This window comes from Somniosus microcephalus, chromosome 5, assembly GCF_052327205.1.
Source record: "Somniosus microcephalus isolate GS21.2 chromosome 5, FLI_Smic_1.0, whole genome shotgun sequence".
NCBI classification, from domain to species: Eukaryota; Metazoa; Chordata; class Chondrichthyes; order Squaliformes; family Somniosidae; genus Somniosus; species Somniosus microcephalus.
Window position 1 is genome coordinate 316040922 of NC_140991.1, and position 24802 is coordinate 316065723.

Here is a 24802-nt window from a genome sequence, read left to right on the forward strand (position 1 = left end):
AGCGGGGGCGGGGGGGGGAGAGCGGGCGGGGGGGGGGAGAGCGGGCGGGGGGGGGGGAGAGCGGGCGGGGGGGGGGGAGAGCGGGCGGGGGGGGGGGAGAGCGGGCGGGGGGGGGGAGAGCGGGCGGGGGGGGGAGAGCGGGCGGGGGGGGGAAAGCGGGCGGGGGGGGAGGGGCGGGGGGGGGGGGGGAGAGCGGGCGGGGGGGGGAGAGCGGCGGGGGGGGGGAGAGCGGGCGGGGGGGGGAGAGCGGGCGGGGGGGGGAGAGCGGGCGGGGCGGAGAGCGGGCGGGGGGGGGGGGAGAGCGGCGGGGGGGAAGAGCGGGCGGGGGGGGGAGAGCGGGCGGGGGAGAGCGGGCGGAGGGGGGGGAGAGCGGGCGGAGGGGGGGGAGAGCGGGCGGAGGGGGGGGGAGAGCGGGCGGAGGGGGGGGGGGGAGAGCGGGCGGGGGGGGGGAGAGCGGGCGGAGGGGGGGGGGAGAGCGGGCGGAGGGGGGGGGAGAGCGGGCGGAGGGGGAGGAGAGCGGGGGGGGGAGGGGAGGAGAGCGGGGGGGGAGGGGAGGAGAGCGGGGGGGGGGAGGGGAGGAGAGCGGGGGGGGGGAGGGGAGGAGAGCGGGGGGGGGGAGGGGAGGAGAGCGGGGGGGGGAGGGGAGGAGAGCGGGGGGGGAGGGGAGGAGAGCGGGGGGGGGAGGGGAGGAGAGCGGGGGGGGAGGGGAGGAGAGCGGGGGGGGAGGGGAGGAGAGCGGGGGGGGAGGGGAGGAGAGCGGGGGGGGAGGGGAGGAGAGCGGGGGGGGGAGGGGAGGAGAGCGGGGGGGGGAGGGGAGGAGAGCGGGGGGGAGGGGAGGAGAGCGGGGGGGAGGGGAGGAGAGCGGGGGGGGAGGGGAGGAGGAGGGGAGGAGAGCGGGGGGGGGGAGGGGAGGAGAGCGGGGGGGGGGGGGAGGAGAGGAGAGCGGGGGGGGGAGGAGAGGAGAGCGGGGAGGGGAGGAGAGGAGAGCGGGGAGGGGAGGAGAGCGGGGGGGGGAGGGGAGGAGAGCGGGGGGGGAGGGGAGGAGAGCGGGGGGGGGGAGGGGAGGAGAGCGGGGGGGGGGAGGGGAGGAGAGCGGGGGGGGGAGGGGAGGAGAGCGGGGGGGGGAGGGGAGGAGAGCGCGGGGGGGGAGGGGAGGAGAGCGGGGGGGGAGGGGAGGAGAGCGGGGGGGGAGGGGAGGAGAGCGGGGGGGGGAGGGGAGGAGAGCGGGGGGGGGAGGGGAGGAGAGCGGGGGGGGGAGGGGAGGAGAGCGGGGGGGGAGGGGAGGAGAGCGGGGGGGAGGGGAGGAGAGCGGGGGGGGAGGGGAGGAGAGCGGGGGGGGGAGGGGAGGAGAGCGGGGGGGGGAGGGGAGGAGAGCGGGGGGGGGAGGGGAGGAGAGCGGGGGGGGAGGGGAGGAGAGCGGGGGGGGAGGGGAGGAGAGCGGGGGGGGAGGGGAGGAGAGCGGGGGGGGAGGGGAGGAGAGCGGGGGGGGAGGGGAGGAGAGCGGGGGGGAGGGGAGGAGAGCGGGGGGGGAGGGGAGGAGAGCGGGGGGGGGAGGGGAGGAGAGCGGGGGGGGAGGGGAGGAGAGCGGGGGGGGGAGGGGAGGAGAGCGGGGGGGGGAGGGGAGGAGAGCGGGGGGGGAGGGGAGGAGAGCGGGGGGGAGGGGAGGAGAGCGGGGGGGGAGGGGAGGAGAGCGGGGGGGAGGGGAGGAGAGCGGGGGGGAGGGGAGGAGAGCGGGGGGGGAGGGGAGGAGAGCGGGGGAGGGGAGGAGAGCGGGGGGGAGGGGAGGAGAGCGGGGGGGAGGGGAGGAGAGCGGGGGGGAGGGGAGGAGAGCGGGGGGGGAGGGGAGGAGAGCGGGGGGGAGGGGAGGAGAGCGGGGGGGAGGGGAGGAGAGCGGGGGGGAGGGGAGGAGAGCGGGGGGGAGGGGAGGAGAGCGGGGGGGAGGGGAGGAGAGCGGGGGGGAGGGGAGGAGAGCGGGGGGGGAGGGGAGGAGAGCGGGGGGAGGGAGGAGAGCGGGGGGGGGGAGGAGAGCGGGGGGGGAGGGGGAGGGAGAGCGGGGGGGGGGGAGGAGAGAGCGGGGGGGGGAGGAGGAGAGCGGGGGGGGAGGAGACGAGAGCGGGGGGGGGAGGAGACGAGAGCGGGGGGGGGAGGGGGGAGACGAGAGCGGGGGGAGGAGACGAGAGCGGGGGGGAGGAGACGAGAGCGGGGGGGAGGAGACGAGAGCGGGGGGGAGGAGACGAGAGCGGGGGGAGGAGACGAGAGCGGGGGGGAGGAGACGAGAGCGGGGGGGAGGAGACGAGAGCGGGGGGGAGGAGACGAGAGCGGGGGGGAGGAGACGAGAGCGGGGGGGAGGAGACGAGAGCGGGGGGGAGGAGACGAGAGCGGGGGGGGAGGAGACGAGAGCGGGGGGGAGGAGACGAGAGCGGGGGGGAGGAGACGAGAGCGGGGGGGAGGAGACGAGAGCGGGGGGGAGGAGACGAGAGCGGGGGGGAGGAGACGAGAGCGGGGGGGAGGAGACGAGAGCGGGGGGAGGAGAGCGGGGGGAGGAGAGCGGGGGGAGGAGAGCGGGGGGAGGAGAGCGGGGGGAGGAGAGCGGGGGGAGGAGAGCGGGGGGAGGAGAGCGGGGGGAGGAGAGCGGGGGGGAGGAGAGCGGGGGGGAGGAGAGCGGGGGGGGAGGAGAGCGGGGGGGAGGAGAGCGGGGAGGGAGGAGAGCGGGGGGGGGGAGGAGAGCGGGCGGAGGGGGGAGGAGAGCAGGGGGAGGAGAGCGGGCGGAGGGGGGAGGAGAGCGGGCGGAGGGGGGAGGAGAGCGGGGGGGAGGGGGGAGGAGAGCGGGGGGAGGGGGGAGGAGAGCGGGGGGAGGGGGGAGGAGAGAGGGGGGAGGGGAGCGGGGGGAGGAGAGCGGGCGGAGGGGGGAGGAGAGCGGGCGGAGGGGGGAGGAGAGCGGGCGGAGGAGAGCGGGGGGGAGGAGGGCGGGGGGAGGAGGGAGGGGGGAGGAGGGAGGGGGGAGGAGAGCGGGCGGAGGGGGGAGGAGAGCGGGGAGGGGGGGAGGAGAGCGGGGAGGGGGGGAGGAGAGCGGGGAGGGGGGGAGGAGAGCGGGGAGGCGGGGGGGGGGGGGAGAGCGGGGAGAGCGGGGAGGGGGGGGGGAGAGCGGGGGGGGGGGGGGGGAGAGCGGGCGGGGGGGGAGAGCGGGCGGGGGGGGAGAGCGGGCGGGGGGGAGAGCGGGCAGGGGGGGAGAGCGGGCGGGGGGGGAGAGCGGGCGGGCGAGAGCGGGCGGGGGGGGAGAGCGGGCGGGGGGGGGAGAGCGGGCGGTGGGGGAGAGCGGGCGGGGGGGGAGAGCGGGCGGGGGGGAGAGCGGGCGGGGGGGAGAGCGGGCGGGGGGGGGAGAGCGGGCGGGCGAGAGCGGGCGGGGGGGGGAGAGCGGGCGGGGGGGGAGAGAGCGGGCGGGGGGGGGAGATAGCGGGCCGGGGGGGGAGAGCGGGCGGGGGGGGGAGAGCGGGCGGGGGGGGGGAGAGCGGGCGGGGGGGGGGGGGAGAGCGGGCGGGGGGGGGGGAGAGCGGGCGGGGGGGGGGGAGAGCGGGCGGGGGGGGGAGAGCGGGCGGGGGGGGGGGGAGAGCGGGCGGGGGGGGGGAGAGCGGGCGGGGGGGGGAGAGCGGGCGGGGGGGGGGGGGGGGAGAGCGGGCGGGGGGGGGGGGAGAGCGGGCGGGGGGGGAGAGCCGGCGGGGGGGGGGGGGGAGCGGGCGGGGGGGGGGGGAGAGCGGGCGGGGGGGGAGAGCGGGCGGGGGGGGAGAGCGGGCGGGGGGGGAGAGCGGGCGGGGGGGAGAGCGGGCGGGGGGGGAGAGCGGGCGGGGGGGGAGAGCGGGCGGGGGGGGAGAGCGGGCGGGGGAGAGCGGGCGGAGGGGGGGGCAGAGCGCGCGGGGGGGGAGAGCGGGCGGGGGGGGAGAGAGCGGGCGGGGGGGGGGAGTGAGCGGGCGGGGGGGGGAGAGAGCGGGCGGGGGGGGAGAGAGCGGGCGGGGGGGGAGAGAGCGGGCGGGGGGGGGGGAGAGAGCGGGCGGGGGGGGGAGAGCGGGCGGGGGGGGGAGAGCGGGCGGGGGGGGAGAGCGGGCGGGGGGGGGGGGAGAGCGGGCGGAGGGGGGGAGAGCGGGCGGGGGGGGGGAGAGCGGGCGGGGGGGGGAGAGCGGGCGGGGGGGGGAGAGCCGGCGGGGGGGGGAGAGCGGGCGGGGGGGGAGAGCGGGCGGGGGGGGGAGAGCGGGCGGGGGAGAGCGGGCGGAGGGGGGGGGGAGAGCGGGCGGAGGGGGGGGAGAGCGGGCGGAGGGGGGGGAGAGCGGGCGGAGGGGGGGGGGGGGAGAGCGGGCGGAGGGGGGGGGGGGAGAGCGGGCGGAGGGGGGGGGGGGAGAGCGGGCGGAGGGGGGGGGGAGAGCGGGCGGAGGGGGGGGGGAGAGCGGGCGGAGGGGGGGGAGAGCGGGCGGAGGGGGGGAGAGCGGGCGGAGGGGGGGAGAGCGGGCGGAGGGGGGGAGAGCGGGCGGAGGGGGGGGAGAGCGGGCGGGGGGGGGGGAGAGCGGGCGGGCGAGAGCGGGCGGGTGGGGGGAGAGCGGGCGGGGGGGGGGAGAGCGGGCCGGGGGGGGGAGCGGGCGGGGGGGGGAGAGCGGGCGGGGGGGGAGAGCGGGCGGGGGGGAGAGCGGGCGGGGGGGAGAGCGGGCGGGGGGGAGAGCGGGCGGGGGGGAGAGCGGGCGGGGGGGGAGAGCGGGCGGGGGGGGGAGAGGCGGGCGGGCGAGAGCGGGCGGGGGGGGAGAGCGGGCGGGGGGGGAGAGAGCGGGCGGGGGGGGAGAGAGCGGGCGGGGGGGGGGAGAGCGGGCGGGGGGGGGGGGAGAGCGGGCGGGGGGGGGGAGAGCGGGCGGGGGGGGGGGGAGAGCGGGCGGGGGGGGGGAGAGCGGGCGGGGGGGGAGAGCGGGCGGGGGGGGGGAGAGCGGGCGGGGGGGGGGGAGAGCGGGCGGGGGGGGGGAGAGCGGGCGGGGGGGGGGAGAGCGGGCGGGGGGGGGGAGAGCGGGCGGGGGAGGGGGAGAGCGGGCGGGGGGAGGGGGAGAGCGGGCGGGGGGGGGGGAGAGCGGGCGGGGGGGGGGGGAGAGCGGGCGGGGGGGGGGGAGAGCGGGCGGGGGGGGGAGAGCGGGCGGGGGGGGGAGAGCGGGCGGGGGGGGGAGAGCGGGCGGGGGGGGAGAGCGGGCGGGGGGGGAGAGCGGGCGGGGGGGAGAGCGGGCGGGGGGGAGAGCGGGCGGGGGGGGAGAGCGGGCGGGGGGGGAGAGCGGGCGGGGGGGGAGAGCGGGCGGGGGGGGAGAGCGGGCGGGGGGGGAGAGCGGGCGGGGGAGAGCGGGCGGAGGGGGGGGAGAGCGGGCGGGGGGGGGAGAGAGCGGGCGGGGGGGGAGAGGCGGGCGGGGGGGGAGAGAGCGGGCGGGGGGGGAGAGAGCGGGCGGGGGGGGGGAGAGAGCGGGCGGGGGGGGGAGAGAGCGGGCGGGGGGGGGGAGAGAGCGGGCGGGGGGGGGAGAGAGCGGGCGGGGGGGGGGAGAGCGGGCGGGGGGGGGGGAGAGCGGGCGGGGGGGGGGAGAGCGGGCGGGGGGGGGAGAGCGGGCGGGGGGGGGAGAGCGGGCGGGGGGGGAGAGCGGGCGGGGGGGGGAGAGCGGGCGGGGGGGGAGAGCGGGCGGGGGGGGGAGAGCGGGCGGGGGGGGAGAGCGGGCGGGGGGGGGAGAGCGGGCGGAGGGCGGGGGAGAGCGAGCGGAGGGGGGGGGAGAGCGGGCGGAGGGGGGGGGAGAGCGGGCGGAGGGGGGGGGGAGAGCGGGTGGAGGGGGGGGGGAGAGCGGGCGGAGGGGGGGGGGGAGAGCGGGCGGAGGGGGGGGAGAGCGGGCGGAGGGGGGGGGAGAGCGGGCGGAGGGGGGGGGGGGAGAGCGGGCGGAGGGGGGAGAGCGGGCGGAGGGGGGGGGAGAGCGGGCGGAGGGGGGAGGAGAGCGGGCGGAGGGGGGAGGAGAGCGGGCGGAGGGGGGAGGAGAGCGGGCGGAGGGGGGAGGAGAGCGGGCGGAGGGGGGCGGAGCGGGTGGGAGTACCTCCTTGTTTGACTGCTCCTGGGCCTGGCCAAAGTGGCCATTAACAGGTCGAGGGGGTCGTTCGGCCCGACTGCCCGGCCTCTCTTCCGCGGCCACGTTGGCGCCTGGGTGGCCCTGGAGATGGAGCAGGCCGTGTCCGCCGGCACGACCGAGGCCTTCCGAGCGGGGTGCCGTGGGGACTGGAGTGCATCGTCACCCCGGGTAATGTCATTATAATTTAATTTGATAAGGTTTATTTAAAATTTCTGTTAATTTACAGTTAATTGTGTCTAACCAGAAGAGGACAAAGCCCTGCCCCCTCATTTCCCATGGAAGGAGTGCAGCGAAGATTCACCAGACTGATACCTGGGATGGCAGGAATGACGTATGAGGAGAGATTGGGTAGATTGGGCTTGTACTCGCTGGAGTTTAGAAGAATGAGAGGGGATCTCATTGAAACTTATAAAATTCTAGCAGGACTGGACAGACTAAATGCAGGAAGGATGTTCCCGATGGTCGGGGAGTCCAGAACCAGGGATCACAGTCTAAGGATAAGGGGTAGGCCATTTAGGACAAAGATGAGGAGGAATTTCTTCACCCAGAGAGTGGTGAACCTGTGGAATTCTCTACCACAGAAGGCAGTGGAGGCCAATTCATTAAATATATTCAAGAAGGAGTTGAATATATTTCTTAAGGCTAAAGGGATCAAGGGATATGGGGAGAAAGCAGGGACAGGGTACTGAGTTTGGATGATCAGCCATGATCTCATTGAATGGTGGAGCAGGCTCGAGGGACCGAACGGCCTACTCCTGCTCCTATCTTCTATGTTTCCTGTTCTATTGGGCAAGGGGGCACGTGACTGGCTCTGGCGGGTTGTGATTGGTTCGGAGGCTCCAGCATGCCGGCTGGAATGGAGGAGCTGCTATGTAAAGAGCGGGAGCGAGAGCCCGGGCGCCACAGATTGACTGCGACTGGTTGTCTTGCTCAGGATGCGAGCCGCCAGCCCCACGGTCTCAGACAAGGTTCTGTTTGAGGCAAAATTCTTTCAGGGATTGACGGGGTAGATGCTGAGAGGTTGTTTCCCCGGTTGGAGAGTCGAGAACCAGGGGTCACAGTCTCAGGATAAGGGGTCGGCCATTTAGGACTGAGATGAGGAGGAATTTCTTCACTCAGAGGGTTGTGAATCTTTGGAATTCTCTGCCCCAGAGGGCTGTGGATGCTGAGTCGTTGAGTATATTCGAGGCTGAGAGCGATAGATTTTTGGACTCTAGGGGAATCGAGGGATATGGGGATCGGGCGGGAAAGTGGAGATGAGGTCGAAGATCTCATTGAATGGCGGAGCAGGCTCGAGGGGCCGTATGGCCGACTTCTGCTCCTGTTTCTTACGTTCCCGTAAGACAAGTCATTACAAGTTTTTAAAAAAAACAAGGAGTTGTAGAAGCAGCAGTGAACCCCCCCCCCCCCCCACCCCCCGCCCCCCGCCCTCCCTGTCCCACAGAGGCAGTAAAATCCCTAATAGCACATGGGGGTGCCCGAACAGAGAGACCTGGGTGTATATGCACACAAGTCGTTGAAAGTGACAGGGCAGGTTGAGAAAGTGGTTAAAAAAGCACAAAGCTTCATAAATAGAGGCATGGAGTAGAAAAGCGTAGAAGTTATGATGAACCCTTATAAAACACTGGTTCGGCCTCAACTGGAGTATTGTGTCCAATTCTGGGCACCGCACTTTAGGAAGGATGTGAAGGCCTTAGAGAGGGTGCAGAAAAGATTTACGAGAATGGTTTCCGGGATGAGGGACTTCGGTTACATTGATAGACTGGAGAAGCTGGGGTTGTTCTCCTTGGAGAAGAGAAGTTTGAGAGGAGATTTGATAGAGGTGTTCAAAATCACGAGGGGTCTAGACAGAGTAGATAGAGAGAGACTGTTCCCATTGGCAGAAGGGTTGAGAACCAGAGGACACAGATTTAAGGTGATTGGCAAAAGAACCAAAGTCATAACAGCACAGAAGGAGGCCATTTGCCGGCTCTCTGTAGAGCAATCCAGTCAGTCCCATTCCCCCGCTCTATCCTCGTGGCACTGCAAGTTTATTTCCCTCAAGTGCCTATCCAGTCTCCCCTTGAAAACATTGAGTGTCTCCGCTTCCACCACTTCCGTCGGCAGCGAGTTCCAGGTCCTCGCCACTCGCTGCGTAAAAAAGTTTTTCCTCACATCCCCCTGTATCTCTTGCCCAAAACCTTAAATCTGTGTCCCCTGGCCCTTGTACCATCAACTAGTGGGAACAGCCTTTCCCCGTCTAGCCTATCCAAACCCGCCATAATCTTGTACACCTCTGTCAAATCACCCCTCAACCTCCTTTGCTCTAATAAAAACAAATCCAGCTTCTGCAACCTGTCCTTGTAGCTAAGATCCCCCATCCCCGGAACCATTCTGGTAAATCTCCTCTGCACCCTCTCAAGGGCCTTCACATCCTTCCTAAAGTATGGTGACCAGAACTGGACGCAGTACTCCAGTTGTGGCCTAACCAGCGCTTTATAAAGGTTCAGCATAACTTCTCTACTTTTGTACTCAATACCTCTATTTATGAAGCCCAAGATCCCATATGCTTTGCTAACCACTCTCTCAATATGTCCTGCCACCTTCAGGGACCTATGCACATTAACTCCCAGGTCCCTCTGTCCCTGCACACTCTTTAAAACTGTGCCATTAAGTGTATATTGCCTCTCCCTGTTCCTTCTGCCAAAATGTATCACCTCACACTTCTCTGTATTAAATTCCATCTGCCATTTGTCTGCCCATTCTGCTAGCCTTTCTATGTCCTGTTACAGTCGATTGGTATCCTCACTTTTCACCATACCCCCAAGTTTGGTGTCATTGGCAAATTTAGAAAATCTACACTGTATTTCAATATCCAGGTAATTTATATATATCAGAAAGAAAAAGCAATGGCCCCAGCACTGACCCTTGGGGAACACCACTGTCTGCCATCCTCTGGTCTGAAAAACTGCCATTTCCCACAACTCGCTGTTTTCTGTCCTTAAGCCAATTCCTTATCCAAGCTGCCACTGACCCACCTATTCCATGAGCCTCAATTTTCTTAATCAGCCTTCTATGTGGTACAAAAGCAAAAATACTGCGAATGTTGTAAATCTGAAATAATAACAGAAAATGCTGGAAATACTCAGCAGGTCAGGCAGCATCTGTAGAAAGAGAAACAGAGGTAACGTTTCAGGTCGATGACCCTTCGTCAGAACTGGAAAAAGTTGGAGATGGAACAGATTTTTAAGCAAGTGTAGGAGAGGGAGGAGGGGAGGAAAGAACAAAAGGGAAGGTCTGATAGGGTGGAAGGCCGGAGAGATTAAGAGACAAAAGGGATGAGGGTGCAAGGCAAAAGGAGATGGTAATGGGACAAGTTAAGAAACAAAAGATGACTCTAGATGAAGTGTAAATGGCACTGGCAGAATCATCAACAGCTGCTGTGTGAGAGAAAAATAGGGGCCGAGGTTATGGTCTGAAATTGTTGAACTCGATGTTGAGTCCAGAGGGCTGTAAAGTGCCTAACTGAAAGATGAGGTGCTGTTCCTCGAGCTTACGTTGAGCTTCATTGGAACAGTGTAAGAGGCCGAGGACAGAGAGGTCAGAGTGGGAGTGGAGCGGAGAATTAAAGTGACAGGCGACCGGAAGCTCGGGGTCACCCTTACGGACTGAACGGAGGTGTTCCGCAAAGCGGTCACCCAATCTGCATTTGGTCTCCCCAGTGTAGAGGAGACCGCATCGTGAGCAGCGAATACAGTATATTAAATTGCAAGAAGTACAAGTAAATCGCTGCTTCACCTGGAAGGGGTGTTTGGGGCCTTGGACAGTGGGAAGGGAGGAGGTAAAAGGGCAGGTGTTGCATCTCTTGCGCTTGCATGGGAAGGTGCCGGGCGAAGGGGAAGGGGTGTTGGGGTTGATAGAGGAGTGGACCAGGGTGTTGCGGAGGGAGCGGTCCCTTCGGAATGCTGAAAGGGGAGGTGAGGGGAAGATGTGTTTGGTGGTGGGATCACGTTGGAGGTGGCGGAAATGGCGGAGGATGATCCGTTGAATGTGGAGGCTGGTGGGGCGAAAGGTGAGGACAAGAGGAACCCTATCGTGGTTCTGGGAGGGAGGGGAAGGGGTGAGAGCAGAAGTGCGGGAAATGGAACAGACACGGTCGAGGGCTGTGTCAACCACGGTAGAGGGGAATCCTCGGTTGAGGAAAAAGGAAGACATGTCGAAAGCACTAGTATGGAAGGTGGCATCGTCAGAACAGATGCGGCGGAGACGGAGAAACTGGGATAATGGAATAGAGTCCTTACAGGAAGCGGAGTGGAAATGTAGTCCAGGTAGCTGTGGGAGTCTGGGCTTATAGTGAAGTTTGTCCATTGCCTATCCCCAGAAATGGAGACAGAGAAGTCGAGGAAGGGAAGGGAAGAGTCGGAGATGGACCATGTGAAGGTGAGGGAAGGGTGGAAATTGGAAGCAAATTGAATGAAATTTTTTAGTTCAGGGAGAGAGCAGGAAATGGCACCGATACAGTCATCAATGTACCAGAAAAACTTCTATGTGATACTTTGTCAAACACCTTCCTAAAATCCATGTAGGCGATGTAAGAAAAAACTTTTTTTACGCAGCGGGTGGTTAGGATCTGGAATGCGCTGCCTGAGAGGGCAGTGGAGGCAGACTCAATCGTGGCTTTCAAAAGGGAATTGGATAAGTACCTGAAGGAAAGAAATTTGCAGGGCTACGGGGAAAGGGCGGCAGGAGCAGGACTGGCTGAAGTGCCCTTGCAGAGAGCCGGCATGGGCCAAATGGCCTCCTTCTGTGCTGTAACCATTCTAGGATCTTTGCAACAGAGGCGAGTGTGGAGAGATGAGCATTAACACTGCAGGGGACCAAAGGTTGGAAGCTCTGCAGCTGTGGCGATACAGGTTGTGACTGTGACTGCCAGCGTATTTCACACTTCATGTAGAGCTATCCTGTGTCTTTACCTGTCCTATTACCATCTCGTCTCACCTTGAATATCTCTTAATGTCTCTTCACCCCCCCCCCCCCCCAGACCTTCCCTTTGGTTCTTTCATCCCCTCCCCCATTTCCCAGCCCCCAACTTGCTTTTTAAATCTGTTTCATTCCTGCTTTTTTCCTCAGTCCTGACGAAGGGTTTTGACCTGAAACGTTGACTCTGTGTCTCTCTCCACGGATGTTGCCTGGCCTGCTGAGTTTTTCCAGCGTATGAGGAGAGATTGGGTTGATTGGGCTTATACTCGCTGGAGTTTAGAAGAATGAGAGGGGATCTCATTGAAACTTATAAAATTCTAACAGGACTAGACAGACTAGATGCAGCAAGGATGTTCCCGATGGTCGGGGAGTCCAGAACCAGGGGTCACAGTCTAAGGATAAGGGGTAAGCCATTTAGGACTGAGATGAGGAGGAATTTCTTCACCCAGAGTGGTGAACTTGTGGAATTCTCTACCACAGAAGGCAGTTGAGGCCAATTCATTAAATATATTCAAGAAGGAGTTGGATATATTTCTTAAGGCTAAAGGGATCAAGGGATATGGGGAGAAGGCAGGGACAGGGTACTGAATTTGGATGATCAGCCATTATCTTATTAAATGGCGGAGCAGGCTCGAGGGGCCGAATGGCCTACTCCTGCTCCTATCTTCTTTGTTTCTATATTACCGTCTCGTCTCGCCTTGAATATCTCTTCATGTCTCTTCACGCCCCCACCCCCCCAGACCTTCCCTTTCGTTCTTTCATCCCCTCCCACATTTCCCAGCCCCCAAACTTGCTTTTTTTAATCTGTTTCATTTCTTGCTTTTTTCTCAGTCCTGACGAAGGGTTTCGACCTGAAACGTTGACTCTGTCTTTCTCTCCACGGATGTTGCCTGGCCTGCTGAGGTTTTTTCCCCCCAGCGTTTTGTGTTGTTATTTGTGACGGTGAGATGTCGGTGTGGACCAGGTCAGAGTTGCATCCATTGTCCTCAAGGTTTGAAAATTACTCGATCGCGATATTTAAAACAACAACAAAATAAAACCAGTCTGACCTGGAGCGCAGCCCGGACCGGAATGAAGCTCCCTCTTGTCCCTGGCAATGGTGGGCCGGAATGCAAACACTCGAAACAACAACAGTTCCGACTGAAAACTGCCCCCAACGTGGCTCCATAGAGTTTGCACTGGAGATATTGAGAACTTTTTAGCACTTAATCGAAGTAATATGCAAAGTGCAGAGAAAAAGAGTTTGTTTTGAAAGTCTTTGCTATCATTTAAGGGAAATAAAACACATCGCGCGTAATTAGAATGGTTTGATATGAATATTGATGTAAGTATTCAGGATTAATCTTCATATCAAGGTCAAATGTGCCAGCAAATAAAATACAACAACAACAAATCTTTAAAAAACAAACATACACCATTTTTGGGGAAGGAACCGAGGAGGGACAAGGCAAGGGAAGCAGCCGTTTCCGCCGGAAGTGGGCGGGCGCCGTGGCACTGACGTCGCTGCTAAAGCAGCCAATGGCTGACCGCGGGCGGGCATCTCCCAGCGGGCCCCGCGCCGTCGCCCAGCGACCGGACGCCAAACCCCGGAGATCGGCGGCCAGGTAAACAAGGGGCAGGAGGGAGCAAAATATTTATTGCATAAAATCCATTGGATATAATCTATTGCATATATTTATTACATGAATGCTATTGCACAGAATCTATTGGATAGAATCTATTGCATATATTTATTGCATGAATGCTATTGCACAGAATCTATTGGATAGTATCTATTGCCTATATTTATTGCATGAATACTATTGCATAAAATCCATTGGATAGAATCTATTGCATATATTTCTTACATGAATGCTATTGCACAGAATCTATTGGATAGAATCTATTGCATATATTTCTTACATGAATGCTATTGCACAGAATCTATTGGATAGAATCTATTGCATATATTTCTTACATGAATACCATTGCACAGAATCTATTGGATAGAATCTGTTGCATATATTTCTTACATGAATGCAATTGCACAGAATCTATTGGATAGAATCTATTGCATATATTTCTTACATGAATGCTATTGCACAGAATCTATTGGATAGAATCTGTTGCATATATTTATTGCATGAATACTATTGCACAGAATCTATTGGATAGAATCTATTGCATATATTTCTTATATGAATGCTATTGCGCAGAATCTATTGGATAGAATCTATTGCATATATTTATTGCATGAATGCTATTGCACAGAATCTATTGGATAGAATCTATTGCATATATTTATTGCATGAATGCTACTGCACAGAATCTATTGGACAGAATCTATTGCATATATTTATTGCATGAATGCTATTGCACAGAATCTATTGGATAGAATCTGTTGCATATATTTATTGCATGAATGCTATTGCACAGAATCTATTGGATAGAATCTATTGCATATATTTATTGCATGAATGCCACTGCACAGAATCTATTGGACAGAATCTATTGCATATATTTATTGCATGACACAAATTTTCAGAAACTCTCTGGCCACAGGGGATGTACCAGAGGACTGGAGAACAGCTAACGTAGTACCATTATTCAAGAAGGGTAGCAGGGATAAACCAGGGAATTACAGGCCAGTGAGCCTAACATCTGTGGTAGGGAAATTATTGGAAAAGATTCTGAGGGACAAAATGAGTCTCCACTTGGAGAGGCAAGGATTAATCGGGGATAGTCAGCATGGCTTTGTCAAGGGTAAATCATGTCTGACCAATCTGATTGAATTTTTCGAGGGGGTGACTAGGTGTGTGGGTGAGGGAAATGCTGTGGATGTGGTATACATGGACTTCAGTAAGGCTTTTGACAAAGTCCTGCATAGGAGACTGGTCAAGAAGGTAAGAGCCCATGGGATCCAGGGTGCCTTGGCACGTTGGATCCTAAACTGGCTGAGTGGCAGGAGGCAGAGGGTGATGGTCGAAGGTTGCTTTTGTGACTGGAAGCCTGTGTCCAGTGGGGTACCTCAGGGATCGGTGCTGGGTTCCTTGCTGTTTGTGATCTACATAAATGATTTGGATGAGAATGTAAAAGGTATGATCAGTAAGTTCGCAGACGACACGAAAATTGGTGGGGTGGTAAATTGCGAGGAGGAAAGCCTCAGGCTACAGGACGATATAAACGGGTTGGTCAGATGGGCGGAAAAGTGGCAAATGGAATTTAACCCTGAAAAGTGCGAGGTGATGCATTTTGGACGGACAAATAAGGCAAGGGAATACACAATGAGTGGTAGGACCCTAGGAAGTACAGAGGGTCAGAGGGACCTTGGTGTACATGTACATAGATCCCTGAAGGCAGCGGAACAGGTAGATAAGGTGGTTAAAAAGGCATATGGGATACTTGCCTTCATTAGCCGAGGCATAGAATATAAGAGCAGGGAGGTTATGATGGAGCTGTACAAAATGCTGGTGAGGCCACAGCTGGAGTACTGTGTGCAGTTCTGGTCGCCTCACTATAGGAAGGATGTGATTGCTTTGGAGAGGGTGCAGAGAAGATTCACCAGGATGTTACCTGGGATGGAGCGCCTCAGCTATGAAGAAAGACTAAACAGGCTGGGGTTGTTTTCCTTGGAGCAAAGAAGGCTGAGGGGGGACCTGATTGAGGTGTACAAAATGATGAGGGGCATAGATAGGGTAGATAAAGAGGAACTTTTCCCCTTAGTAGGGGGGTCAATAACAAGGGGGCATAGATTCAAGGTAAGGGGCAGGAGGTTTAGAGGGGATTTGAGGAGGAACTTTTTCACCCAGAGGGTGGTTGGAGTCTGGAACTCACTGCCTGAAAGGGTGGTAGAGGCAGGAACCCTCACAACATTCAAGAAGCATTTGGATGAGCACTTGAAATACCATTGCATACAAGGCTATGGACCAAATGCTGGAAAATGGGATTAGATTGGACAGGGCTTGATGGACGGCGCAGACACGATGGGCCGAAGGGCCTCTTTCTGTGCTGTATAACTCTATGACTCTATGAATGCTATTGCACAGAATCTATTGGATAGAATCTATTGCATATATTTATTGCATGAATGCTATTGCACAGAATCTATTGGATAGAATCTATTGCATATATTTATTGCATGAATGCTATTGCACAGAATCTATTGGATAGAATCTATTGCATATATTTATTGCATGAATGCTATTGCACAGAATCTATTGGATAGAATCTATTGCATATATTTATTACATGAAAGCTATTGCACAGAATCTATTGGATAGAATCTATTGCATATATTTCTTACATGGATACTATTGCACAGAATCTATTGGATAGAATCCATTGCATAAAATTTATTGGATATAATCTATTGCATATATTTATTACATGAATAATATTGCACAGAATCTATTGGATAGAATCCATTGCATAAAATTTATTGGATATAATCTGTTGCATATATTTCTTACATGAATGCTATTGCACAGAATCTATTGGATAGAATCTATTGCATATATTTCTTACATGAATACTATTGCACAGAATCTATTGGATAGAATCTATTGCCTATATTTCTTACATGAATACTATTGCACAGAATCTATTGCTTATATTTCTTACATGAATACTATTGCACAGAATCTATTGGATAGAATCTATTGCCTATATTTCTTACATGAATACTATTGCACAGAATCTATTGGATAGAATCTATTGCATATATTTATTGCACGAATGCTATTGCACAGAATCTATTGGATAGAATCTATTGCATATATTTCTTACATGCATACTATTGCACAGAATCTATTGGATAGAATCTATTGCACATATTTATTGCATGAATGCTATTGCACAGAATCTATTGGATAGAATCTATTGCATATATTTATTGCATGAATGCGATTGCACAGAATCTATTGGATAGAATCTATTGCCTATATTTATTACATGAATGCTATTGCACAGAATCTATTGGATAGAATCTATTGCCTATATTTCTTACATGAATACTATTGCACAGAATCTATTGGATAGAATCTATTGCATATATTTATTGCATGAATGCTATTGCACAGAATCTATTGGATAGAATCTATTGCATATATTTATTGCATGAATGCTATTGCACAGAATCTATTGGATAGAATCTATTGCATATATTTATTGCATGAATGCTATTGCACAGAATCTATTGGATAGAATCTATTGCATATATTTATTGCATGAATGCTATTGCACAGAATCTATTGGATAGAATCTATTGCATATATTTATTGCATGAATGCTATTGCACAGAATCTATTGGATAGAATCTATTGCATATATTTATTGCATGAATGCTATTGCACAGATTCTATTGGATAGAATCTATTGCATATATTTATTGCATGAATGCTATTGCACAGAATCTATTGGATAGAATCTATTGCCTATATTTCTTACATGAATACTATTGCACAGAATCTATTGGATAGAATCTATTGCATATATTTATTGCATGAATGCTATTGCACAGAATCTATTGGATAGAATCTATTGCATATATTTGTTACATGAATGCTATTGCACAGAATCTATTGGATAGAATCTATTGCATATATTTATTGCATGAATGCTATTGCACAGAATCTATTGGATAGAATCTATTGCATATATTTATTGCATGAATGCTATTGCACAGAATCTATTGGATAGAATCTATTGCATATATTTATTGCATGAATGCTATTGCACAGATTCTATTGGATAGAATCTATTGCATATATTTATTGCATGAATGCTATTGCACAGAATCTATTGGATAGAATCTATTGCCTATATTTCTTACATGAATACTATTGCACAGAATCTATTGGATAGAATCTATTGCATATAATTCTTACATGAATACTACAGTATTGCACAGAATCTATTGGATGGAATCTATTGCATATATTTCTTACATGAATACTATTGCACAGAATCTATTGGATAGAATCCATTGCATAAAATTTATTGGATATAAATCTATATGTGCATAATCAAATAACTTGTCTGCAGTTGTTAATTTAAACAAGGTGCAGGAGCATAGGGGGAACAAATAGGCATGTTGCATAAAATCTATTGCATATATATATATAAAGAAATTTATATAGCACCTTTCATAACCTCAGGACAACCCCAAGCACTTTACAGCCAATGAAGTACTTTTTAAAGTGTAGTCATGGTTGTAATGTAGCAGCCAATCTGCGCACAGCAAGCTCCCACAAACGGCAATGTGATAATGACCAGATAATCTGTTTTTTAGTGATGTTGATTGAGGGACAATATTGGCCCCAGGACACCAAGGAGAACTCCCCTGCTCTTCTTCGAAATAGTGCCATGGGATCTTTTACACCCACCTGAGAGAGCAGACGGGGCCTTGGTTTAGCATTTTTTAATAAAACGCTTCTGGTACAGATAAACTCTTTTTAACAAAATATATTTTGCAGTATTGATTTAAAACAGTTTGAAAGCCACTCGTTTTTGGACATTGATAGTTTCTTTTAAGGTTTAGACGTAGTGAACTCAAACTACTGTATAGGTAACTGATTCTGTTTTAGGCTTGTTCAGTTTCATATCTGTGGACTTCAATTGGAGCAACTGCTTTGGCAGTTTGTGTTTAATGTAAAGAGGTTTATCATTGGAATAACAACTTTTGAAAAACTGCTAATTACCATGGATTGTGGAAACATGTTACTGTATAAAACGCTAATTAGGCCAGAGCTAGAGTACTGCGTACAGTTCTGGTCACCACATTGCAGGAAAGATGTGATTGCACTAGAGAGGGTACAGAGGAGATTTACGAGGATGTTGCCAGGACTGGAGAATTTGAGCAATGAGGAAAGACTGGATCGGCTGGGGTTGTTTCCTTTGGAACAGAGGAGGCTGAGGGGAGACTTGATTGAGGTGTATAAAATTATGAGGGGCCTGGATAGAGTGGATAGGAAGGATCTGTTTCCCTTAGCAGAGAGGTCAATAACCAGGGGGCAGAGATTTAAAGTAATTGGTGGAAGGATTAGAGGGGAGTTGAGGAGAACTTTTTTCACCCAGAGGGTGGTGGGGGTCTGGAACTCACTGCCTGAAAGGGTGGTCGAGGCAGAAACCCTCATCACATTTAAAAAGTACTTGGATATGCACTTGAAGTGCCGGAACCTACAGGGCTACGGACCAAGAGCTGGAAAGTGGGATTAGGCTGGAGAGCTCTTTGTCGGCCGGCACAGACATGATGGGCCGAATGGCCTCCTGTGCTGTAAATTGCTATGATTCTATGTATGTGGGAGTGAGTTACAAATCATAATCTCAGTGAGAGATTTAAATTATTAGAGTAGATTTGGATATCTTCTAAACTACAAAGTTAGTCCTTTAACTGTGTGTTATTTCCTTCTTTAAAATACAATATATTTTGCTCACATTGCAAGCTTGAAATATTAAAAGATATATGAACAATATCATGTGATGGATGTTTGCTCCTGTAGATTTCTCTATACCTGAGGTAAGTTTGTAACCAGAGCTAGTCTCCAAATGCCTCTAGCCGTATGGGCGGATGGGTGGGCGGTGGAGGAGAGCATTAAAGGCACGATCAAGGATCAGCCATAACCATAGCAACACAGGGCATAATAAGTGCTGCTGAACTTTTTTTGATCCCATTACTGCAGTCAACAGAAAATCAAATCACTGTTGTTAATTATCAGGATCATCCCAGTGTCATAAATGCATCGTGGCAACCCTAGGCAGATAGTCCTTTAACCCCTTATGACTGGACCCTCATCACCGCTTGTTGATAAATCGTGTCGCATACGGAGACTAATAATTATTGCAACAATGGGAATACTTTCAATTGTTGTGTAATGCACTTGGGCCACAGATCTTCAGCTTTCAGTTAATATTTAATTGCCAAATACGAATCTTTCCAACACATCCTAATAACCAGCTGGTGCACACACATTCACAGCCGTGGTTCAGTGGGCGGCACTCTCATCTCTGAGTCAGAAAGTTGTGGGTTCGCAGTCCATTCCAGAGACTTGAGCACAAAAATCTAGGCTGACACTCCAGTGCAATGCTGAGGGTCTGCTGCACTGTCGGAAGTGCCGTCTTTCGGACGAGGCTCAGAATAAGGGATCGGCCATTTAGGACTGAGATGAGGAGAAATTTCTTCACTCCGAGGGTGGTGAATATTTGGAATTCTCTGCCCCCAGAGGGCTGTGGAGGCTCAGTCGTTGAGTATAGTCAAGACAGAGATCGATAGATTTTTGAATCTTAAGGGAATAGAGGGATATGGGGATAGTGCAGGAAAGTGGAGATGAGGTAGAAGATCAGCCTTGATCTCATTGACTGGCGGAGCAGGCTCGAAGGGCTATATGGCCTACTCCTGCTCCTATTTCTTATGTTCTTATGTAAGTAGGTTCAATGGACATCACTGTCAAAACTTGAGGCTTTTAGTTCCATACCGAGCCAGAATACTGATTATCTGGTCATTATCTGGTCATTAGCACATTGCTGTTTGTGGGAGCTTGCTGTGCGCAAATTGGCTGCCGCATTTCCTACACTTCAAACTAAAAGTACTTCATTGACTGTAAAGCGCTTTGGGATGTCTGGTGGTCGTGAAAGGTGCTGTATAAATGGAAGTCTTTCTTTCTTTAACTGGCATATTGAACTTCTGTTTGCTAAATGGTTTGCTGCTCATGATTCTTAGCTACAGGTTGCAATATCTGATCAATAGATTTTTTATTATTGTATTACTAATGTAACATTTATGTTCATTTTCAGGGCTATTTAAAGCATTCCGTACTGTAACTGGAAACTGTGTTTGACATTTGGGTGTTACAGTGGGTGTTCGGGAGGCTCTGTATCTGGGACGTTAAAAAATAAAGCGCGTTGGAGGAAAGCTGTCAATACTCGCTCCGTGAGAGGGGAAACATGCCCAAATTCCGAGAGGCCACAAAAAGCGTCACAGACACTTTTGCAACAGTCTGCATTGAGTCGCTGATCGCAAGAAGATACCTGGTTAAGGAAAGACTTGGTAGAGGCAGTTTTGGGATGGTTTACCTTGTATTGGACCAGAAATCCCGAGAAGGAGAAGAGCTGTAAGTTGAAGTTTGAAACTTTTTAAAAAGTAGTGTGGTCACAGTAGATAATCACTAGTTACAACTAGAACTTACAGAGATTGCTAAGCTGTTATGCTTGGGTGCTGGATAGTGCATGAATGAAAGTATTGAGGCAGAAACCCTCATCGCATTTAAAAAGTACTTGGATATGCACATGAACTGCCGTAACCTACAGGGCTACGGACCAAGAGCTGGGAAGTGGGATGAGGCTCTTTTTCGGCCGCGCAGAGACACGATGGGCCAAATGGCCTCCTGTGCTGTAAATTTCTATGATTGAGGTTGTGAGTGAGTGTGATTTCCCAGGGGACAGTATGGTGCTCCTTTCATATGTTGGAGCCCTATTAAGATCAGCCTTTTATCACTGAAAAATCAAAATGAAGGACATCGCTAAGGTTAAATAGAGAAGATTAATGTTGCACGGGTTCGACTATCCCAGATTTCCCTTTGTTTCAACTAAGGAAGAATATTAGGGGCCAGATTTTCAGTGTGCCGTGAGGCGGGCTTTCAGGCGTGCGGGGGGCAAAAATCCCAAATTCGGGGGTCCCGACACCATCCCGCCCAAAACCCGCCTCCACGTAAGTTTCAAAGGAGGCGGGTACCTGCCCCGCACTGGGACCCGCCGACCCGAGGCGGGAAGGCATTAGTGCCAATTAACTGCCTGTTAACAGGTAGTTAACAGGCAGTTTTTAGCCTAATCCCTATTTTGAGGGGTGTCGTGTGGGATTCCCGACGGCTCCAAACCACGCCAGGTTAGAGCAGGCGGGCCGTCGGGTTGAAGGACTTGGAGGGGTCGCGATGTCGGTGTTCAGGTGAGTGATGGGTGCATGAGTGCAAAGGTAAGTGTGTTTGGTGTGTCTAAAGTGTGTAAAGTACTTTTACTTACTTAACAGCCTTTCTTCCTCTAGGCGTCGGGAGCCCATCACTCAGCCAGAACTGAAAGCTGAATGGCTGCGATCTGTCAAAAGTGGCAGCCTTCAGCTTTCAGTGTCAGTGAGAGTTCTAACTGAGTCTGTGTAGAAGGACTCAGGTTAGAAGTCAGACTGTCAGTGTTTGACAGCTTCAAACAGCTGTGAAACACTGATATTTCATCTGTCAAAAACTCTTGACAGATGAAATTTCAGTCTGTGACGTCACCTATTGCTGGGTGGCCCTTAATTGGCCTGCTGAGCCCGCTGGGCGGGCTCAACAAGGTCAATCAAGGGAAAATCGCGTCGATTGGCCGGACGTCGATAGAGGTGGGACTAAAACCCGAAAGTTGTAGTCCCGCCTCCTTCCCGACAGCTTAATGAAAATCCAGCCCTAAGTCTTTATTGGAGTAGGCTGGAGTTACATCCTCTTGTATCCCTCAGTTGTCTCGTTTATCAATTTCTAGTGGCCTGTCCTCCCAAGTGATAGCTCATGTCAACAAGGCATTCCTGTCCTTATTGATTACTTTTTTTTAAATGAGCTGGCTGTACTCTTTCTCGGTTGGGACTGGTCTAAGGCAGTGTGACGAAGCAATGCAGCACGTTGGAGCATCAGTAGGTTTTGCCTGTTTGATTTTCCCCAATTCCTCATCCTGCTTTGCTGAGCTTCCTATCCTAAAAATAAAAAGACTTGCATTTCTGTCGTGCTTCTCACAACCTGCTGATTCAGGCGAGAGTGCCGCCCACTGAGCCACGGCTGACACAGTCAGAGCATGGTGGGCAATAAAGTAGAGGCTGGCTTTCCCTGGAGGGGTGGGACATCTGTGGAACAATTATTTCCAGGCTTTTCCTGTCCACTACCTGGCAGTCAGTTGGGATTAATGTTGGTCACCTGTACTTTCAGCCTCATGTTTTGCTATATATATTTTTAAACAGCTTATTATATAGAGCAGATGACCAGTTTTGATACAGAACCTAATAGTATTTTGTAGGAGTCTCCGTACTCCTAGCAAAAAATACTGAACTCTGAGAGGTTCAACAGAAAAGGTTTAATTGTTGAGGCTGCATGCTGAACACAAAATGGAGTCAGAGACTACACAAAGTACGACTGCCTTTCATCAGTGCACAGCTTCGACGACTCCTCCCCCGCTCTGGGCTTAACTATGTTGCAGATCGAGTTTCTTAAAGGTGTGATTCTTCTTAAAGGCATGACGCCTGATTTATAGTCTACGGACCGGAAAGCGGATTGTGTCCTTTCTGTGATTGGTACGTCACACAGCTCCCCCCAGAATCCGCTAGTAGGGAGTGTACGAACCAGCGTGGCAGCTTGATGGCACAGCCGGAACGGCTCTTGGCGGTTGGTGTCGGGAGCGGGGCGGTTGGACGTGTCGGGCTCTTAGGCGGTCTGCCCCGCGGTGGGGGTTGGCCCACTTGAACGGGTTCGTCGGGCTCTAGGTGCGACACCTTGTCAGTTCTGCCGCCCACTTGGAGGAGGAAGAACTTGTTCCCCGTCTGGAGTACCTTGTAGGGTCCGTCGTTTGGGGGCCGTAGAGGTCCTCGGTGGGCGTCATGGCGCACAAAAACAAATTTGGCCATGTGCAGGCTAGGTGGTACGCGGGTTGCTGGTTCGCCGTGCCGGCCGGTGGGTACCGGAGCGAACTGTTGTGCTCGGTTGGCGAAAGCGCGGCGTTGCTGGTCAGCCGACCAGGGGGTCGTGGCGGTGGGCAGGAACTCTCCGGGTATGCGCAGCGGCTGGCCGTACACGAGTTCCGCTGCCGAGGCTTGCAGGTCTTGACCGCGGAGCGTAGGCCAAGTAGCACCCACGGGAGGCGGTCGATCCAAGCCTCGTCCTCGAGGCTGGCGCGGAGGGATGCCTTCCTGGACCTGTGGAATCGCTCGCACAGTCCGTTGGCTTGGGGGTGGTAAGCCATGGTGCGGTGAACGGCCACCCCGAGGTTTCGGGCGATGGCGGCCCACAGATCAGAGGTGAACTGCGGGCCTCTATCCGACGTCATGTCGGAGGGGACGCCGAACCGAGCGACCCAGGTACCGATGAACGCCCTCGCGATGTCGGCGGTGGTGGTGGACGTCAGTGGAATGGCCTCGGGCCAGCGGGTGGTACGGTCCACGATTGTCAGCAGGTGCGTGTGACCTTGTGATGGCGGCAGGGGGCCGACGAGGTCGATGTGGACGTGGTCGAACCTTCTTTCTGGCACGGTGAACTCCTCGAGTGGGGCTTTGACATGCTGGTGGATTTTGGCACGCTGGCAAGCTATGCAGGATCTGGACCAGACGCGCACATCTTTGCGCAGGCCGCGCCAGACAAATCGGTTGGCCACCAGTCTAATGGACGCGCGGGTGCTGGGGTGTGAGAGGCCGTGGACGATGTCGAACACCTGTTTTCGCCAGGACGCCGGGACTACGGGGCGGGGTTGCGCCAAGGAGGTGTCGCGTTTGACTGTGACGGCGGACGGGCCGCAGGTGACGTCGGTCAGTCACAGCCCTGGGAGGGTTGTGGGCACGGAGAGCAGATCGGGGTTGGTGCGTTGCTCTGCTGCCAGTTGAGCATAGTCCACTGCCAGGTGGGCGCCGTGGACGGTGGGGCGGGATAGGCAGTCAGCCACCACGTCTCGACCGGAGACATGCCGGATGTCCGTGGTGAATTCGGACACCGCGGCAAGCTGGCGTTGTTGCCTGGCTGACCACGGGTCCGCAGATTTCGCCATCGTGAATATCAGGGGTTTGTGGTCGACAAATGCGGTGAAGGGGCGGCCCTCCAGAAGAAATCTAAAATGGCGGACTGCCAGGTACAGTGCGAGGAGCTCGCGGTCAAAGGCGCTGTATTTGGCCTCCGGGGGGCACAGTTGGCGGCTGAAAAAGGCCAGCGGTTGCCAGGCCCCGTTGACCCACTGTTCGTACACGGCGCCGACCGCGTGGTCGGAGGCGTCCGTGGTGAGGGCCACCCTGGCGTTGGGCTGTGGGTGAGCGAGCATGGTGGCGTCGGCGAGCGCCTTTTTGGTCGAGTCGAAAGCGGTCAACATGTCCGCCGACCACTCGATCGCCATTCTGTCTTTCTTACCCCAGAGGGCTTCGTATAGGGGCCGCATGAGGGAGGCCGCTCCGGGAATGAAGCGGTTGTAAAAGTTGATCATCCCCAAGAACTCCTGGAGGCCTTTGATGGTGGTAGGTCGGGGAACTGCTGGACGGCTTGCACCTTGGCGGGCAGGGGAATGGCTCCGTCCTGCGTGATGTGGTGGCCGAGGAATTCGATCCTGCTGAGGCCAAATTGGCACTTGGCTGGGCTGATGATGAGCCCGTGCTCACTGAGCCGCTGGAACAGGGTGCGGAGGTGCTCGATGTGTTCCTGCTTGGAGGAACTAGCTACCAGGATGTCATCCAGGTAGACAAAGAGGAACTTCAGGTCCCGGAGGACCGAGTCCATGAGCCGCTGGAAGGCCTGGGCCGCGTTTTGAGGCCGAAGGACATTCGGAGGAACTCGAATAGCCCAAAAGGGGTGATTATGGCCGTCTTGGGAACGTCCGTGGGGTGGACTGGCACCTGATGGTAACCGCGCACCAGGTCAACTTTGGAGAAGACTGAGCGGCCGGCCAGTCTAGCCGAGAAGTCTTGAATGTGCGGTATGGTGTACCGATCCCGCGTGGTGGCGTCGTTTAGGCGCCGGTAGTCCCCGCAGGGGCGCCATCCCCCGTCG

At 55.7% G+C, this 24802-nt stretch overlaps 2 protein-coding genes across 3 annotated transcripts in view; one reads left to right on the top strand and one right to left on the bottom strand.

Annotated features, from left to right (window-relative positions):
• The window catches only part of aste1b (asteroid structure-specific endonuclease 1b), a 44301-nt gene extending 32124 nt beyond the window's left edge, over positions 1–12177 (bottom strand). Inside the window, exon 1 of the mRNA XM_085989282.1 lies at positions 11873–12177. The gene's annotated coding sequence lies outside the window, so the exon portion shown is untranslated. The remainder of the gene's footprint in view (positions 1–11872) is intronic.
• A 400-nt stretch (positions 12178–12577) lies between these two features.
• The window catches only part of nek11 (NIMA-related kinase 11), a 362483-nt gene continuing 350258 nt past the window's right edge, over positions 12578–24802 (top strand). For both annotated transcript variants that reach the window (XM_085989285.1, XM_085989286.1), the window contains exons 1-2: positions 12578–12682; positions 19848–20164. In XM_085989285.1, the coding sequence (XP_085845411.1) occupies positions 19998–20164 (167 nt within the window). In that variant the 5' untranslated portion in view covers positions 12578–12682; positions 19848–19997. The remainder of the gene's footprint in view (positions 12683–19847; positions 20165–24802) is intronic.